Source organism: Talpa europaea (genome assembly GCF_964194135.1).
Source record: "Talpa europaea genome assembly, chromosome: 5".
NCBI classification, from domain to species: Eukaryota; Metazoa; Chordata; class Mammalia; order Eulipotyphla; family Talpidae; genus Talpa; species Talpa europaea.
The window spans coordinates 78722958-78742627 of record NC_140071.1 but is presented as its reverse complement, the minus strand read 5'-3'; the positions used below and the strand labels follow the sequence as shown (position 1 = coordinate 78742627).

At 37.5% G+C, this 19670-nt stretch overlaps 1 protein-coding gene across 1 annotated transcript in view; it reads left to right on the top strand.

Annotated features, from left to right (window-relative positions):
- The window catches only part of RAP1GDS1 (Rap1 GTPase-GDP dissociation stimulator 1), a gene marked incomplete at both ends in the record, with an annotated part of 251575 nt that overhangs the window by 208295 nt on the left and 23610 nt on the right, over positions 1 to 19670 (top strand). The window contains 2 exons of the mRNA XM_084232955.1: positions 76 to 202; positions 11020 to 11148. Coding sequence (XP_084089081.1) covers positions 76 to 202; positions 11020 to 11148 — 256 coding nt within the window. The remainder of the gene's footprint in view (positions 1 to 75; positions 203 to 11019; positions 11149 to 19670) is intronic.

The window sequence follows — 19670 nt, the reverse complement described above, 5'->3', positions numbered from 1 at the left end:
CTCAGTGATTTGACTAATTGTACATGTAGTTTCTTTTTATTTAAAATTAAGCACATTTATTTGTATTATGTGTAGGATGTAATTAAAGCCATTGTACAGAGTGGTGGTATCAAACATCTAGTTACCATGGCAACTAGTGAACATGTGATAATGCAGAATGAAGCCCTTGTTGCTCTGGCACTAATAGCAGCTTTAGAATTGGGTAAGTACACCAGATATATCTCATTTTGTCCTATTATTATTTTGTATTGAAAGAAGCAAAGATGTGGAATAGAAGTCAGACCAAACCTTGACTAGCAGCAAGTACCAGTATGTGTCCATGTGTCCATTGTGTCTAATTATTTCGAACATCATGTTCTATAGATTGTTACCACAGCTGTCCATTTTAGTTATGCTTTCGATAACATTTCAGGGCAATGTTTTAAGGTTGGTTTGATTCATAAATATCTCATTTAGGGAACAGAAAACATTTTCAGCAGGCTTTATGGAGAAAAGAAATAATATTTACAAAGGAACAGCAAATATAGTTTGCAACTCTATCAGTGATACTTCTAGTTCTATTACTGGTTTTCTCTTGTTAATCTCCTATCTATCACCATGGTTTCTATTGCTATTTATGCTTTGCCTTTATTATAAATTCTTAGCTGTATATATTTACATTCAAAGCTCCCCAAAAGCAAACTCAATTGGTTTCTTTCTAGCATATAGCATCCTTGTTGGTTGGAATTCCACATGTGAAAATCTAGTTCATAGACTTCCAGTTTATGGGTATCAGTCTGTGTCTTAGGAACCAATTCTGATACAATAAACTGGAGTCAATTGGAGCCACATATCCTGAGTTGAAAGCCTGGTTCTACAAGGAGAACTATAAACTTAGTAGGCACGACCTGTCCAGTTCAAATGATCCACTTGAGTAAATAATGTTTACTGGTCACTTCTTAAATCCCAGCGATGATTTATGTATGTAATTATCACACTGAGACAAGTAGGCTCATTATCCCCTATCCCAGGAAGAAGAAGCTAAAAGATAAGGTTACTGTATCTGCCTTGAGTTTCGGATTTACTCAGAGTTGTGATATGAAAGATTTGAATTTTCACTCTCTTAAAGGGTTATAAATTTTAAAACAATCTATATGTACTCTTAAAGATTTACAATAAGTAAGGGATAGAATTTATTTGCATTTTTAACTGAAAAACTTCAAGAAAATATATGGTGACTTTGGTCTATCATTAGAGATACTATGAAGGTAAGATCAAATCCTGGTCTAGCCTGTGATTTCCCAAATACCCAAACTGGCTATATTATGTAAGTCAGTATAGAAATCCAGACATCTTTAAGGTGGGAATACTATGATCAAGAGATGGGAGTGGTGAGGATATTACATACTACACGGGGTCCATGATCTTATTTTAAATGGCTAAAAGTAATGAAGCAATTCCTTGCCCTCCCAGTCTGGGGTACATCTGTTTTTAACCCCTTCATAACTTATATCTTCTAAACAAGCTTCCTGTAGGTGAGTATTTGCCTGTTACTATTATTACTCAGTGTTTCCTAGGGTCCTTGACCTAAGATAAGATACAACATTTAGTCCATACTGCCTTTTAAAACACAACAGAGTTTGAAAACCTTATTTCTCCAGTTTTGTACCCTTGCAAGCTATTTAATATTAAGGAATTCTCACAAAAGGTTTGTATGATAGTATTAAAGCCACCTTGTAGATTTTTAAACAGATGTAAGAAATAAAAGAAATTTCTTGCATATTTTGCCCATTCTCCCAATGATAACATTTTACAAAACTATATGTTGTGTATCTCAACCATCAATATAATTTACCTAATTATTTCAGATTTCCTGTTTTACTTGTACTCATTTGTGTGTATGTTAAGTTCTGTGTAGTTTTATTACCTCCTAATAGTTTTATTACCTCAAGATACTGAATCCAGCACCACAAAAATACCTCTGTTCATAAACTCTAACCACTACTTCCAGTTGCTACCTCCTGCACTGCTTCTAATCCCTGGAAACTACTAGTCTGCTCTTCCTTTCTAAAATGTATTTAATTTCAAAAAATGTTATCTAATGGAATCATATACTGTGTTACCTTTCGGAATTGACTTCTTTTGCTCCTTTGCCCATTCAGTTTGTTTTGTGTATCAATAGTTTATTCTTTCTTTCATATGAATAATGTTATGTACATAAAGAAATTAGTTTATTCAATTGTAAAGCACATCTGGGCTGATTCCAGTTTAAAAGTAAAGTTGCTATGAATATTTATATATAAGTTTTTACATGACCATAAATGTTCATTTCTCTAGAAGTACAATTGCTGAGTTTTATGGTAGCTGTTTAATTTTATTTTAAGAAACACACATTTTCCGGAGTGGCTACATCATTTTACATTCCAACTAGCCCTGTATTAAGTAATCACGTTTTCTCTTCATCCCTCACCAACATTGGGTGTTGTCACTATTTGTTTATTTTAGCCATTTTGATATTTGTGTTACAGATATCTCATTACAGTTTTAATTTCCAGTTTTCTAATGACTAATGATATTGGACATGTTTATGTGTTTGTCATCTGTATATGTTCTTTAGTAATAAGCCTATTTATGTCTTTTCCATATTTTCTAATTTATTTGAACTCTTGAGTTTTGAGAATTCTCTAGTAGTCTAAAAATGTACATACAGTTTTATCTTTTACATTTAAGTCTGCCATCTATTTTATTTTTTTTATTTATTTTTTTTTCTTTTAAAAATTATTATGTTTATTGAGGTAACATTGGTTTACAGTGCTGTATTTTTAGGGATTATAGGTTCAAACCTCTGCTAATATAAGTTGTCACACCATGTCAACCACCAAAGTCCCAATAATTCTCTAACATGTTCCATTGAGCCCCTCCCTCTTCTACTTCCACCCTGTCACCCTCTCCTTCTGGTTGCCTCAGTCAGGGTTTGTTATTGATTTGGTTTTGTGTGCACTTTGTTTTGTTTCTCTTTATTCCCCATATAAGCAAAACCATTGGTATTTGTCTTTCTCCTTCTGACTTATTTCACTGAGTATTATTTTCTCCAGTACCATCCATGTTGTCACAAATGGCAAGAGTTCATTTTTTTTTTATAACCAAGTAGTATTTGTGTATACATACCACATTTTCCTAGTCTACTCCTCTGACCTTGAGTGCTTAGGTTGATTCCATAATGTGGCTATTATAAATAGTGCTGCAATGATCATATATCCCTTTAAATTAGTGTTTATGTATCCTTTGGTAGATACCTAGGAGTGAAATTTCTTGATTATATTGTGTTTTTATTTTTAATATTTTGATAAACCTTAATATCTTCTCCATGGGGGCTAAACCAGTCTATATTCCCCCCAACAATGTTTAAACATTCCTTTTTCTCCACATCTTCACCAACACTTCTGGCATTTTTGATGTGGACCTTTCAGGTGTGAGATGGTTATCTCATTGTTGTTTTGATTTGCATTTCCCTGATAATAAGTGATGATGAGTACTTTTTCATATGTCTAAATAGACATCTGTATCCTTTTTTGGAGAAGTATCTATTTAGCCTTCTGTTCATTTTTTTTTTTTATAAATTTTATTGTTATATTCCCCATACAATTGCAGCCCCCCATTCTGACCCCATCCCTCCCCTCCCGCCCCCGCCCCCCTAAAAGTGTCTCTGGTTCATAGTTTTTTGTTGATTTTGATTTTCACTTTCTTATAGTTATTCATTTTCCTGGTCCCTTATTTAAGTTTTCTAGATTCCTGCTATGAGTGAGACCATCCGGTATTTTTCTTTTTCTTTTTGGCTTATTTCGCTGAGCATGATCCCTTCCAGCGCCATCCATGTTGCAGCAAATTGCATGTGTTTATCTTTTTTGAATGCTGAGTAATATTCCATGGTATATATGTACCACATCTTCTTGATCCAGTCATCTATTTTTGGGCATTTGGGTTGTTTCCAAAGCTTAGCTATTGTAAACAGTGCTGCTATAAACATAGGGGTGCAGGTGTTCTTTGGAATTGATGTTTCTGTGTCCTTTGGGTAAATACCTAGGAGTGGAATTGCTGGGTCATATGGAAGCTCTATGTTTAGTAGGTCCAGAAATCTCCACACAGCTTTCCACAGTGGTTGGACCAGTTTGCACTCCCACCAACAGTGCAGAAGAGTTCCTTTTGCTCCACACCCTCGCCAACATTTGTTGTTGCTAGTTTTTTTAATATGTGCCATTCTCACTGGTGTAAGATGGTATCTCATGGTAGTTTGATTTGCATTTCCCTGATGACAAGTGATGTTGAACATTTTTTCATATGCCTGTTGGCCATTTGCATTTCCTCTTCAGAGAAGTTTCTTTTAAGCTCTTCTGCCCATTTTTTGACTGGATTATTTTCTTTGTTGTTGTTGAGTCTCATCAGCTCTTTGCAGATTTTTGTGATCAGTCCTTTATCATTAGTGTTGGGTGCAAAAATGTTCTCCCAGTTGGTGGGGTTTCTCTTTGTTTTTGTTATTGTCTCTTTTGCTGTGCAAAAGCTCTTTAATTTGATATAGTCCCAGCTGTTTATCTTTGCCTTCACTATCACTGCTTTGGGTGATGTGTCTGTAAAGATGTCTTTGATGTGCAAATCACGTAGTGTTTCGCCTATATTTCCTTCTATATATTTTATGGTTTCAGGTCTTATGTCTAGTTCTTTAATCCATTTTGAGTTGATTTTTGTGTATGGTGTGAGGTGGTGGTCAAGCTTCATTCTTTTGCATGTAGCGACCCAGATTTCCCAGCACCATTTATTGAACAAACTTTCTTTGCTCCAATGCATAGTCTTTGCTCCTTTGTCAAAGATTAGTTGACCATAAATCTGTGGGTTCATTTCTGGATTTTCTATTCGATTCCATTGGTCTGTATGTCTGTTCTTGTTCCAATACCATGCAGTTTTGATGATTATGGCTTTGTAGTATAGTTTGAAGTCTGGGAGTCTGATGCCTCCATTCCCTTCTTTTTTTTTCAGGAGAGCTTTGGCTATTCGGGGTTTTTTGTGATTCCATATGAATTTCATCAATAATTGTTCTATTTCTTTGAAGAATGACATTGAAATTTTGATTGGAATAGCATTGAATCTGTATATTGCTTTTGGAAGGATGGCCATTTTAATAATGTTTATTCTTCCAATCCATGAGCAGGGGATGTCTCTCCATTTCTTTGTGTCTTCTTCTATTTCTTTTAACAGTGTTTTATAGTTTTCTTTGTATAGGTCCTTTACCTCTTTTGTTAGATTTATTCCCAAATATTTGATTTTTTTTGTTTCAATAACAAAAGGGATGGTCTTTTTGATTTCTTCTTCTTCAGATTTATTGTTTGTGTATAGGAAGGCTACTGACTTTTGCGTGTTGATTTTGTATCCTGCCACATTACTGAACTGATTGATGAGTTGAATTAGCTTTTCTGTGGAGTTTTTGGGGTTCTCTATGTATAATATCATATCGTCTGCAAATAGTGATAGTTTGACTTCTTCTTTTCCTATTTGGATTCCTTGGATGTCTTTCTCTTGTCTTATTGCCCTGGCTAGGACTTCCAGTATTATATTGAAAAGCAATGGTGAGAGTGGACATCCTTGTCTTGTTCCAGATCTTAATGGAATTGCTTTCAGCTTTTCACCATTGAGAATGATACTGGCTGTTGCCTTGTCATAGATGGCCTTTATGATGTTGAGGTATGTTCCTTGTATCCCAAGAATTTCAAGGGCTTTTATCATGAATGGGTGTTGCACTTTGTCGAAAGCTTTCTCAGCATCTATTGATATTATCATATGGTTTTTATATTTCTTTTTGTTGATGTGTTGGATAACTTTGATTGATTTTCGGATGTTAAACCATCCTTGTGCCCCTGGAATGAATCCAACTTGGTCGTGGTGAATTATCTTATGGATACATTGTTGGATTCTGATAGCTAAAATTTTATTGAGGATTTTTGCATCAGTGTTCATTAGGGAGATTGGCCTGTAGTTTTCCTTTTTTGTGTTGTCCTTGTTCGGTTTTGGTATTAGTGTAATGTTGGCTTCATAGAACGTGTTTGGTATTGTCCCTTCCTTCTCAATTTTTTGGAAGAGTTTGTGAAGGATAGGCACTAATTCGTCTCTGAATGTTTGGTAGAATTCATTTGTAAATCCATCAGGTCCTGGGCTTTTGTTTTTGGGGAGGTTTTTGATTACCATTTCAATTTCGCTAATTGTAATTGGTCTGTTTAGGTGTTCTATTTCTTCTTTATCTAGCTTTGGGTGATTGTAGAGTTGTAGGAATTTGTCCATCTCCTCTAGATTGTTAAACTTGTTTCCATATAACTGTTCATAGTAGTTACTGATTATTCTTTTGATTTCTGCTGTGTCCGTTGTGATTTCTCCTCTTTCATTGATGATCCTGTTTATTTGTGCTTTCTCCCTTTTTTCCTTTGTGAGCCTGGCTAGGGGTTTGTCTATTTTATTGATTTTTTCAAAGAACCAGCTCTTGGTTTCATTGATCTTTTGGATTGTTTTTTTAGTTTCAATTTCATTTATTTCTGCTTTGGTTTTTATTATTTCTTTTCTTCTACTGGTTTTGGGGTTTTTTTGTTGTTCTTTTTCTAGATCTTTGAGCTTCGAGATTAGGTTGTTTCTTTGCGTTCTTTCTTGTTTCTTGATGTGAGCTTCTATTGCTATATATTTTCCTCTTATTACTGCTTTTGCTGCATCCCATACATTTAGGATATTGGTGTCCTCCTTGTCGTTCAATTCAAAAAATTTTTTAATTTCTTCTTTGATCTCCTCATTAGTCCAGTGGTCTTCCAGTAGTGTGGTTTTTAATCTCCATGAGGTAGGAAAGTTCCTTGCCTTCTTTTTATGGTTTATTTCTAGTTTGATGCCTTCATGGTCAGAAAAGATGGTTGATATGATTTCAATCTTGGTGTATCTGTTGATGTTTGTCTTGTGCCCCAGTATGTGATCGATCCTGGAGAATGATCCGTGTGCGCTTGAGAAAAATGTGTACTCCGTTTTTTTGGGGTTTAGTGTTCTATAGATGTCTGTTAAGCCCAATTGCTCTAGGTCCTTATTTAGAGCTTTGGTTTCTTTACTTATTTTTTGTCTTGTTGATCTATCCATTGTTGATAGTGGTGTGTTGAAGTCTCCCACTACGTATGTGTTTTCTCTGATGTCTGTTTTCAGAGAGGACAACAGTTGTCTGATATATTTTGGTGCTCCTTCGTTTGGTGAGTATATGTTAATGAGTGTTATTTCTTCTTGAAGTATTGTCCCCTTGATCATAATGTAGTGACCATTGGGGTCTCTTTTTATCTTTTTGAGTTTGAAATCTGTTTTATCTGATATAAGTATAGCTGTTCCTGCTTTCTTTTTTGGTCCATTTGCTTGTAGGATTGTTTTCCATCCTTTAACTTTGAGCCTATTTTTATCTTTTGTAGCTAAATGTGTTTCCTGGAGACAGCAAAAGGTTGGGTTTTGTTTCTTAATCCAGGCTGCAACTCTGTGTCTTTTTATTGAAGAGTTTAGTCCATTTACATTTAGAGTTAATATTGATATGTTAACATCTGTATTTGCCATTGTGTCTGTCTTTCCTTTGATTTTATTTATTTATTCTTTTAATAACTTTTTTTTTTTTTTTGGCCTTCTCTCATTGTTATTCGTCGCTCTGAGGTTCTGGCTTTAGGACTCCTTGTAGTATTTTTTGGAGTGGGGGTTTAGTTGCAATGAAATTCCGGAATTTCTGTTTGTCTGGGAAGGTCCATATTCTTTCTTCAAAGAGGAAGGAGAGCTTTGCGGGTTAGAGTATTCTTGGTTGGCATCTGTTTTCTTGGAGTCTGTTGACTATGTCCCTCCACTCTCTCCTTGCCCGTAGTGTTTCTTCGGAGAAGTCTGATGTCAGCCTGATTGGTTTTCCTTTGAATGTTATCTGTTTCTTCCCTCTTGCCAGCTTCATTATTTTTTCCTTGTCCTGGATTCTTGGGAGCTTTACTATTATGTGTCTTGCTGTATTTTTCCTTTCGTCGTGGAAGTTTGGTGTTCTTCTTGCTTCTTGTATATCAATTTTCAGCTCCTTCTTCACATTTGGGAAGTTCTCTTCAATTATCTCTTTGAATATTTTCTCTGTTCCTACATCTCTCTCCTCTCCTTCTGGTATTCCTATAACTCTTATATTTCCTTTCCTCATGGAGTCAGATAGTTCCCGAAGTCTTTCTTCGTTGTTTTTCCTTCGTACTTCTCTTTCCTTTTCTGTTTTGGTTCTTTTTATTTCTGTGTCTTCAAGATTACTTATTCGTTCTTCCATTTCATCTATTCTGCTTTCATTGCTTTTCCCAGAATTCTTTAGTTCTTCCATTAATTCTTTGATCTCCTGCATTTCTTTTACTTCCCTCTTTAGGGACTCAATTTCTTTCTTCTGACCATTGTTTTCCCTCTTTAGGGACTCAATTGCATTCTTCTGATCGTTGATTATTTTTCCCTTATCATTGTTTTCCTTTATGACTTCTGTCAGTTTTTTAATCACGGCAATTTTAAATTCTCTTTCTGGAAGGCTCAGAAATTCTTCCAAGTTATTGTCGTTGCAATCTGGGGGCTGGCTTTCTTTTTGTGGTGTGCTTTTTCTCTGGAGAGTTGCTAGGTTGCGTGTGGTTCTTCTCCTCCCTACTGTCTGTTTTCTAATTTGCCGTATGCGTTGGGACACTGTGTTGTTGGGACTTGCCGGCATCTTGGGTGGGCTTCTCTGTTCCCCTCTGGTTCAGTCATCTGTCAGTTTCAAGCAGCCTTTACTGGAGAAAGGTCCCTGTTCTAAAATGCCGATGTGGGGACACACTCCCCTGTGCGCCTGGTCTGCCCCGGCGGTGGGTTCCTGCTCCCCTCTGGGCTTGGACTGCAGGCCAGAGGGGGTCTGGCGTGGGCGAACTTCCCCCGCTCACCTCTGGCTCCTGAGGAAGCCTTCTGCAGGTAGTCTTTACTGAAGAAATGTCCCTGTTCTAAAATGGTGATGTGGGACACACTCCCTGCGCTTCTGGTCTCAGGCACACTCTTCTGCGCGCCTGGTCTGCCCTGGCTGTGGGTGCTCGCTCTCCCTGTGGGCTCAGACTACTTGTTCAGAAGGGGCCCGGTGTGGGCTGACTCCCCAGCTGGCCACTAGTTCCTTCAGTAGCCTGTGCTGGGGTCAAGTCGCTAGGTGGCACCAGAGATCTCTCCTAGAGCCCTTGGGGAGCTGATTTTCCACCCCGTGGGACAGGGAGCAGAGCGGGGATGGTAGGGTACACCTCAACGGCTTTGGGGTGCTGTGTCTGCCTTGTGCCCCATCGTCGTGGGGAACCCACGCCCCTAATTTCGTGCCCCGGGTCTCAGTTCCAAAGCCCTCAGTTCCAGGACGCGGGCTGTAGCCCAGATCAGTGGCGCGGGAATGGCGCCTTTTGAATCCCGCTCCCCTGCCTGGGCGCCTTGTTCCTGCTCACTCAGGGAGGGCCTCCGCCCGGGTCTCAGTTCCAAAGCCCTCAGTTCCAGGACGCGGGCTGTAGCCCAGATCAGTGGCGCGGGAATGGCGCCTTTTGAATCCCGCTCCCCTGCCTGGGCACCTTGTTCCTGCTCACTCAGGGAGGGCCTCCGCCGTCTCTCCGCAAGCCTAGGTCGCAGGCGCAGGGGCCTGGGCAGCTGCAATCCGAGCGCCGCTTTCGCGCAAGCTTACCGGGCGGCCAGGGCTGTGTGCTGGTGCTGGTCTCCTCCTGGGGGGCGGGGCTCTCTTTAATGGCGCCTGGAGCTCACCTCCGCGGCGGATCCTGCAGGGTTCGCCTCAGCTCCCGTTCACGGGGTGTGGTGGCTGAAATAGTTCCTTTTCACTCACAGTCCCGCTTGCTGCATCCGTTTTTCTTGTTGGGCGTTTTGGTTTGTTGTTTCCCTCGTCTCTGCCGGTCTGAGAGTGCAGCCTCTGTGGGCAGGGGAGGGGAGCAGGGTTCTGCGCTTCCCTCCCTTCTCGTCCTCTTTTATGGCAACTTTCTTCTTCGGGCAGTTTGCTGGAGTCGTCCGTTTATCTTCCGTGTCCCAGTTCTCACTGGGACCTGCCGCTTTTCCTCCCTATTAACTTTTTTTAACGGGAGATCTTACTCGCAGCGTCTCCTCGCCGCCATGTTGCTCCGCCCCCCTTCCTGCCATCTATTTTAAATTCATATTAAGTTCAGTTGTAATACGTTTTGAGGTTGAAGTCTATAGAGGTTGCTATAAATGTCTGATTGTTCCATTGCCATTTGTTAAAACAGCTATATTTCCTCTACTGAATTGATTTTGTACCTTTGTCAAAATTCATTTCAGCATATTTGTGCTATTGTGTTTCTGGGGTCTTCTATTGAATTCCTTTTATCTATGTTAGGTGTCTGTTTCTCCACCAATACCACACTGTTTGATATATGTAAGCATTCCTAGAAAATAATAAAAGGATGAAGTCTTTCCTCTTTATTATTCTTCAACAAGATTGTTTACTCTTCTAGGACCAGTACTTTCCCATATAAATTTTAGTACAAGTTTATCTAATTTTTATAGAAAATCCTGCCAGGATTTTGGTAGGAATTGTATTGAGTTCTTATCTCTTAAGAACCATAGGGAATTACATGGAGAAAATTATGTGGTTTATAGGATTTGCTCCAAAATAATTAGGGATTTGTGAGAGTAAAAGTAGATGAAACCATATTGACCTTATTTTTTAAGGATGATAATAGTACATAATGTAGTATTATACCATCTTTTCTGCCTTTGTACATGTTTGTTTGACATTTTCTATAATAAGGGTTTTTAATTACCTAATGCTTAAAGGACTGATTTTATAGTGAGTTCTAAGCCTGAACTCCTGATAATTGTGGTAGCATCATTTATCTAGGTCATTATTATCATTCCCTTTTGGAAGGTTTCAAATGGTCAGTTTCTAGAACGGGAAGCTGGGTTTAGCCAGATTGTACCAGGTTCATAAGTGGTGGATATAATTGATACTTCCATTGTTTCATGTTTTAGGCACTGCTGAGAAAGATCTAGAAAGTGCTAAACTTGTACAGATTTTACACAGACTACTAGCAGATGAATTAAGTGCTCCTGAAATTAAATATAATTCGATGGTCCTTATCTGTGCTCTCATGGGATCTGGTAAGTATTCTATTATTTGATGTCCTTCAACATATGGTTGACATTAAATATTAAATATAGAATAATAATAGTGGCTTTGGATTTTAAAAGCATTAGAGATTAGTTTATGGAGTATGTGGCTGATTTTTAGATTGAAGATAATCTGAAAGTTCTTACTATAATAATAAATAATGTCGTATAGCAAAAATTGCTGTATTAAAAAGTTAATTAGGTATTAAAAAAGTGAATACCTATAAACTTTATATACCCTAAAATAGTATTTTATATAATGAACAAATTCTTATTTTATGTGCTGTGATAATAACTGAGGAAATGGTTCAAGAAGTCATTTGTATAACTTGGTATGTACTTTATGGGCACTTGGAACATATTCAGTTGTCTTAAGGATTGGAGAATTCTATAATGTCAATTAAATCCTTGTGGATGGTAATGGTGTTTCCATATTCTTGGTGTTTTTCTTACTAGTTGTTCTGTCAATTATTGGCAGAAGTTGCCAGCTCTAATTGTGGGTTCGTCTGTATCTCCTTTCAGTTTTGTCACTTTATGCTTCATATTTGCAGCTCTGCTGGTAGGTACATACACAACTTTAGGATTGCTGTATATGCCCGTCTGGAGCATTGACCTTTCCATCATTATGCAGTGTTCCTCTCTGGTTTTGGTATTTTTCATTGCTTCAAGGTCTACTTTATCTGACCTTAATATAGGTTACTCTTGCTTACTTTTGAGTAAGATTTCCATGATCTTTTTCTATTCTTTTAATTCCTACCTGCTGGATTGTAGTATTTGAAGTATCCAGTTATGTTTTTTTTTTTTTTTTTAATAGAGGCATGTTTTGTTTTTTTTTTTTTATTTATTTGTTTGTTTGTTTATACATGCACTGGGTACAGTCAGAAGCGCGGGAGGGTGAGAGAATTCACCAGAGCCAGAGTGGGGAACAGAGCAGGCAGAAGGACCGAAGTACACTGCTGAGGGGAGCAGCGGGCGGCAGGAGAGGTCTGCGTGCCATGTGGGACCCTCCTCCGGTGGCCGGGGAGCAGCCGGGGATTGAACCAGTGCCGCAGAGGCTGCGGGCAGCTTCGCAACCCAGCGCTCAACCGCTGCGCCACCAGGGAGGCCCTCCAGTTATGTTTTAATCCACTCTGTCAATCCCTTTTAACTGATGTATTTAACATGTAATGATAAATTTACATTTAATGTGATGACTGATCAATTATGACTTAAGTCTGCAATTTCACTTTTTGTCTTCTCTCTTCTGATGCATCTGCATAGCTTAAACCTTTTTTTTTTTTTCAGTCACATAGTCTCTCTCATTTTTTTGGTCCTCAGTATCTGTGGGGATTGGTTCTAGGAACTCAGATACTCAAGTCTCTTCTATAAAATCGCTAGTTTTTGCATATAACCTACATACAACCTCCTGTATATTTTAAATCATCTTTAGATTACTTACCATACTAAAACAATATAAATGTATGTAAACTGTTATTATACTCTAATGTTTAGGAAATAATAAGTTACAAAAGTCTGTACATGTTCCTTTCAGACACAATTATAGCAGGCTTTACTGCATAGTATGAATTTTCAATTCATGGTTGGTAGAACCCATGAAAACAAAAGGCCAACCATAATTTTCTCAAGTATTTCCTCTGTATATATTTAGAACCTCCACATCATACTATTTGAATGTTTATTTTCAACTATCAAATTCATAAAAATGGAGAATTTTATATATGTTGTTAATATGTTAATTTTTTATATGTTGTTAATATGTTATGTATTTATCTACATCTTTGCTACATCTGTTCATCTTTCCTGATGTTCCCAGATTCCTATTTTCAAAGCATCCCTTTTCTGCTTAAAGAACTTTCTTTAGTCATCCTTATAAGGTTAGGTCTGCTGTTGACAACTTCTCTTAATCTTCCTTTATTTGATAATGTCTTCATTTATCCTTTCATTCCTGAAAGATATTTTATACAAGTATAGAATTCTTAGGTTAAAGTTACAGTCTTTTTACACTTGAAAACTGTTGTGCCTATAAATATGTCTTTGATGTGTGCAAACTTAAATAAGGGACCAGGAAAAAGAATAACTATAAGAAAGTAAAAATCAAAATCAACAAACAACTATGAACCAGAGACACTCTATAGGGGGTGGGGAGGCGGGGAGGGGAGGGATTGGGGTCAAAATAAGGGAGTCGCAATTGTATGGGGAATATAAAAAGAAAAAAAAAGGAAAAAAGAAAACTGTTGTGCCACTTTCTTCTGGCCTTGATGGTTTTGCAACCATGAAACCATGAGGGGAAGATGTCATGGTCATTGGGTCCTCATTCATGTGCTTACAACTGCAATGCAGAACACAACTCAAGCTCAGGATTAAACAACAATAGGGTTTATTTGCAAAGAGGAGAGCAATAAAAAGAAATTGGAAGAAAGGAAAGAGTTGGAGACAGGGCTAGAGGCTGTAGCAATGGTTAGGCAGTGGTTTAAAGTAGCAATCACATGTGAAGTTTGAAGATGTGCAAAGGTCTTGGAGGTCTCTGAAGGTCTGAGATCACTACATAGGATTTTACATAAGATCACTGTGAAGGTCTACAAAGGTCTTTCTCGAGGTGGCACCACAGTAATCGGCAACAACAATCTGATGGCTGGTCTGGGGAGCACTGGACTCCGGACTGGTCAGCGCCAGAAGCACCAAGTGTTGGTGCCGGATATGTAGAAGGTAGGGACAAGTGTTTCAGCTCTTCTTAATGCTAGACATAAGCCTACAGCACACATTTCTTTTAAGAGACATCTAGCACACTGCCAATAGTGTCATTCAGTAGGCTATGTCGGAGGTCAGGTCTACAGAGGTACTAGAAGACAGGAACCGGTATTACAGCTCTACAAAGATCTTTCCAGTAGAGACTCTGGATGAAGCTGTCTGAAGCTTAGCTTATGTACCCTCACAGGCTGCATTTCAAAGCTAATTGGTCCATTTTACTTGATTGGCACCTGTGGAAGCTCCAATCAGATTGGTCCATTTACAATACCAGTTATTTGATTGGTGCTAGTTGAGCTCCAATCAGATGAGTCCATTTTTAATCCCATGCAGGACTCCTCTGACAGTAGCTTATGAGAAATCCTACTTTTGTTCCCACTGGTAAGTAAGGTATAATTTCTGTCTCTCAAAAATTTAGTGTTCATCTTTAGTGTCATAGCATGGTTTTCTTTGGGTTTATTCTATTTATCAGTAAAGTCTGCATAACTTGAATGTATAGGCTAAAGCTTATGTATTTTGCTAAATTTGGAATGTTTTAAAAAATATTTCTTCAGATACTTCTTCCACCTCACCCTATTCTTAGGTCCTATAATGACACAAGTGTGTCATCTTTAGTTTTATTTCATAGGTTCCTGAGGCTTTATTTTTTTTCCATTTATCTCTCTGTTACTCATATTTGATAATATCTAATGTTCTAACATTTTCTGATTATTCTTTCTGCCCCCTTCATTCTGCTGTTGACACTATTTAGGTTTTTTTTTTTAATGTAAAGACATTATTTATATCAAGTGATATCATTTTGAGTTATAAAACTTCTTTTTGTATCTTTTCACTGAGACATTTCCACTTCATTATATTTTTAATATATATACAAATTTAAATTTTAACCATTTATCAGTGTTTAGTCCAGTGGCATTAATTCACTTTGCTGTGCAGTCAGTATCTTCCATCTCCAGACTTTTCCTCATCCCAAATTGAAACTCCATATTCTAAATAATAATATTTCATCTCCCAGCTTTTGTTTTTGTTTTTTTTTTTAAAGATTTGTTTATACAAGAACCCAGGTACAGGCCAGATGTGCGGGAGGCTGAGAGGATTCACCAGAGACAGAGTGGGGAACAGAACAAGCAGACTGACTGAAATACACTGCTGAGGGGAGGGAGCAGCAGGCGAGACAGGAGAGGTCTGCCGCACCATGTGGGTTACTCTGCAACCGGTGGGGTTCGAAATGGCACTGCAGAGACTGTGGACAGCTTCACAGCATTGTGCTCAACTGCCTGCACCACCAGGGAGGTCCCCTCTCCCAGCTTTTGGCACCCACCATTCTATTTTCTGTTTCTATATGTAGATACCATAAATATGTCGAGTCCTTTTTTGTTTGACTTCTTTACCTTATAATGTCTTCAAGGTTCATTCATGTTGTAACATCTGTCAGAATTTCATTTTCCTTTTTGAAATATGAGACATGATTAACATTATATTAGTGCAAGGTTTACAGTATAATAGATTTGCATATATTATGAAATGATCACAATAATGTAGTTAATATCAATACTTAACAGATTTTGTTAATAAATTTTGTCTGACAAAGTTAATAAATATTTACATTTTTTTTTCTTGTAATGAGAATTTTTAAGTTCCCTTAGCAACTTTAAAACATATAGTGCAGGGCTTTCCCTGGTGGCTCAGGCGGTTGGTTGAGCGCCTCACTGTGAAGCTATCCGCAGCCCCTGCAGCACCTGCTGGCAAGGGTCCCACATGGCATGGCAGACCTCTCCTGCCTCGCCCACTGTTCCACTCAGCAGTGTATTTCCTCAGTCTGCCTGTTCTGTTCCCCACTCCGTCTCTGATGAATCCTCTCACCTTCTCGCGCATTTGGTCTATACCCTGGTTATTATGGGGAATATAAAAATAAAATTTATTATTTATAAATAAATAAATAAATATTAAAAATATAATAAAATAAAATATACAGTGCAGTATCATTAACTAACTATGTTGTACATGAAACTAAGAAATTAAAGAACTTCTTTCCTTTTTAAGGTTAAGTAATGTTTCATTATATGCATATATCACATTTTGCTTATCTGTTGGTTTATTCATAGACATTTGGGTAATTTTCATCTTTTGGCTGTTGCGAATAACGCCACCGTGTATATGGGTGCACAAATATATGTATAGGTCCCTACCTTCAGTTATTTTGAGTATATACAGAAGTGGAATTGCTGAGTTTATGGTAAATCTGTGTTTTCCACAATGATTGCACCATTTACATTTCCACCAATAATGCCACATGTGCTCTAATTTATCTACTTTCCTTACCTCAACATTTGTTAGTGTGTGTGGGGGGGTGGGGGGTATACACACTCAACTGTAATCCTAGTGGATGTTAGGTGGTGTCTCATTGTGGTTTTGATTTGCATGTCCATACTATATAGCACTATTGGAGACCTTTTCATGTACTCATCGACCACTTACATATCTTCATTGGCAAAACATCAAATTATTTGTTCAGTTTTTTAATTGGGTTGTTTGTAATTGGTTGAGTTGTAGGAAGTTTTTATATGTACTTGATTTTGATGCCTTATTGTACATGATTTGCAGTATTATATCCCTTTCTGTGGGTTGCCTTTTCACTCTATTGTTAGATTTTTTTTTGTTTTTTTTTTAAATATTGTTAGTTTTTAATTATGATTAGGTGAAATATATCTTTTTTCTTTATCAAATATATTTACTTATGTATATTTACTTATATATATTTACTTACATCATTATTCATTTTTGTATAATGTTTTGTTTTCCCTTTCAGGTGTAGTCCCCATAAAATTCCCACTGCCAAGTCAACCATTAACTGTCACCACAGTTTCTTTTGCTCTTTCCTCCTCTGCTTTGATCCCTCTCTCTCCCCTTCCCCTTCCCCCATGATAGGTCTTTGATTTATAGTTTGCCTGCTAGTTTTGTCTCTTTTTTTTTTTTCTTTCCCTACCCCTTGTTTGGTTTTCCCTATATACTTCCTATAAGTGAAATCATCCAATATTTTTATTTATTTGTTTGTTTGTTTGTTTGTTTGTTTGTTTGTTTATACAAGAACCAGGGTACAGGCCGGATACATGGGGCAAGGGGGGGGGGTTGCTGAGAGGATTCACTGGAGACAGAGTGGGGAACAGAACTGGCAGACTGAGGAAATACATTGCTGAAGGGAGCAGCAGGCGAGACAGGAGAGGTCTGCTTTGCCATGTGGGATTCTCGCCGGCTGGCCAGGATCAAACCCGTGCTGCAGAGGCTGCAGACAGCTTCACAGTGAGTTGCTCAACCGCCTGCACCACCAGAGAGGCCCATCCAATATTTTTTTGTTTTCATCCTGACTTATTTCACTTCGCATAATCCCTTCCAGCTCCATCCATGTCATTGTGAATGGCATGAGTTTATATTTTTTTGATATACCGCATATTCTTGATCCAGTCATTTATCTTTTGGACATTTAGTTTGTTTGCATATCTTAGCTATTGTATATAGTTCTTCAGTGAACATAGGAGTGCAGATTTCCTTTTAAATTACTGGTTTTGTGTCCTTGGGGTATAGATTCCTAGGATTGGCATTGATAGGTCAAATGGTATGTCTATTTTTAGTAACTTGACGATCCTACACACAGCTTTCCATAGTGGTTGAACCTGTTTGCCTTCCAACCTGCAGTATAAAAGGGTTCCTTTTTCTCTACATCCTTGCCAGCATCTGTTGTTGTTAGCTTATTTTAATATGAGCCATTCTCACTGGTTGAGTTGATATCTCATTTTGGTTTTGATTTGCATTTCCCTGGCTAAATTGATGTTGAGCATTTTTTCATGTGCCTGTTGGCCATCTGCATTTTCTCTTTGGAGAAATGTCTTTTTAGCTCTTCTGCCCATGTTTTGACTGGATTCTTTATATTGTTTTTGTTGAGTCTTGTCAACTCTTTGCTGATCTTTGATATTAGTCCCTTACCTGTTGTGTGCACTGCAAATATTTTCTCCCAATCTGTAAGGTGTCTCTTTGTCTTGCTATTACTTTTTTTGCTGTACAGAGCTTTTTAATTTGATGTAGTCCCAGCGGTTTATCTTTTCTTTGCTTTGGAGGATGAGTCTTTAAAGGTGTTTGTGAGGTATAGGTCATGGAGTGCTTTGCCTGTGTTTTCTTCTCTATATTGTATGGTTTCATGTCTTACATTCAGGTCTTTTATCAATTTTGGGGTTTTTTTAAGATTTATTTTATTTATTTATATAAGATCTGGGGTTTAGGCCAGAGGTGTGGGGAGGGTGAGAGTATTTGTCATAGACAGAGTGGGGAGCAGAACAGGCAAATTGACTGAAATAAACTACAGAGGGGAGCAGTGGGCTAGACAGGAGAGTTCTGCTACACCATCTGGGTTAGCTCCCTGGCTGGAGATTGAACTTGTGCTGCTGCAGTGGCTGCCAGTAGTTTCAAAGTGCTGAGACTGAACCTCTTGCGCCAACATAGAGGCCCTCTTTTATCAATTTTGAGTTGTTTCTTTGTGTATGGCATGAGGTAGTAACCCAGTTTCATTCTTTCACATCTAGTGCTCCAGTTTTCCAGCACCATTTATTAAAGAGACTGTCCTGGTTCCAGTGCATATTCTTTGCTCCTTTGACATAGATTAGTTATCCATATATGCATGGCTTTATGTCTGGGTTTTCACTTTTATTTCCACTGATCTGTTTTTGTTCCAGTACCATGTTGTTTTACTTATTATGGCTTTGTAGTCAGGAAAACATTGGGTATTCAAAGTTTTTTGTGCTTCCATATAAATTTCATTAATATTTGTTCTATATCTTTGCAGAATGCCATTGAGGTTTTCATTGGAATTTCATTGAATCTGTAAATTGCTTTTGGTAGAATGGCCATTTTGATAATGTTAATTCTGCCAATCCATGAGCAGGAAGGGTCTTTCCATTTCTTTATATCTTCTACTTCTTTTATCAGTGTTTTGTAGTTTTCTTTGTATAGTTCTTTCACCTCCTTTGTGAGCTTTATTCCCAGGGGTTTTTTTGGGGTTTGGGTTTTTTGTTTTTTTTTTTTGGTATTTTTTCTTCTTCTTCAGATAGATTATCTGCATATAAGAAGGCTACTGATTTTTGTGTGTTGATTTTGTAACATGCTAGTTTAATTTACTAAACTGGTTTATTGTTTAATTAGTTTTTCTGTAGTTTTTAAGATTCTTTATATATATATTATCTCATATGTGTATAGTTTCCCTATTTGGATTCCTTCTATTTTTCTATTGCCTAATTGCTATTTTTCTATTGCCTAATTTTCTCTTGCCTAATTGCTCTGATTAAGACTGAGTATTATATTGAAAAGCAGTGATGAGAGTCGATATCCTTGTCTTGTTCCAGATATAAAGGGAATGCTTTTAATTTCTCACCATTAAGAATGATATTGACTGTAGGTGTGTCATCTATGCCTTTTATTAAGTTGAGGCATGTTCCTTCTATTCCAAGAATTTCAAGGGCCTTCATCATAAATGGATATTGAACCATATCAAATGATTTCTCAGCGTCTTTTGATATGATCGTATGTTTTTTATTTTTCTTTTTGTCGATGTTAAATTACATTCATTGATTTTCGGATGTTGAGCCATCCTTCTGTCCCTGATAAATGCCACTTGGTCATAATGTTTTATCCTTTTGATGCATGTCGGATTTGGTTTGCTAGGAATTTTGTTGAATAGTTTTGCATCTGCGTTCATAAGGGGAATTGGTCTGTAGTTTTCT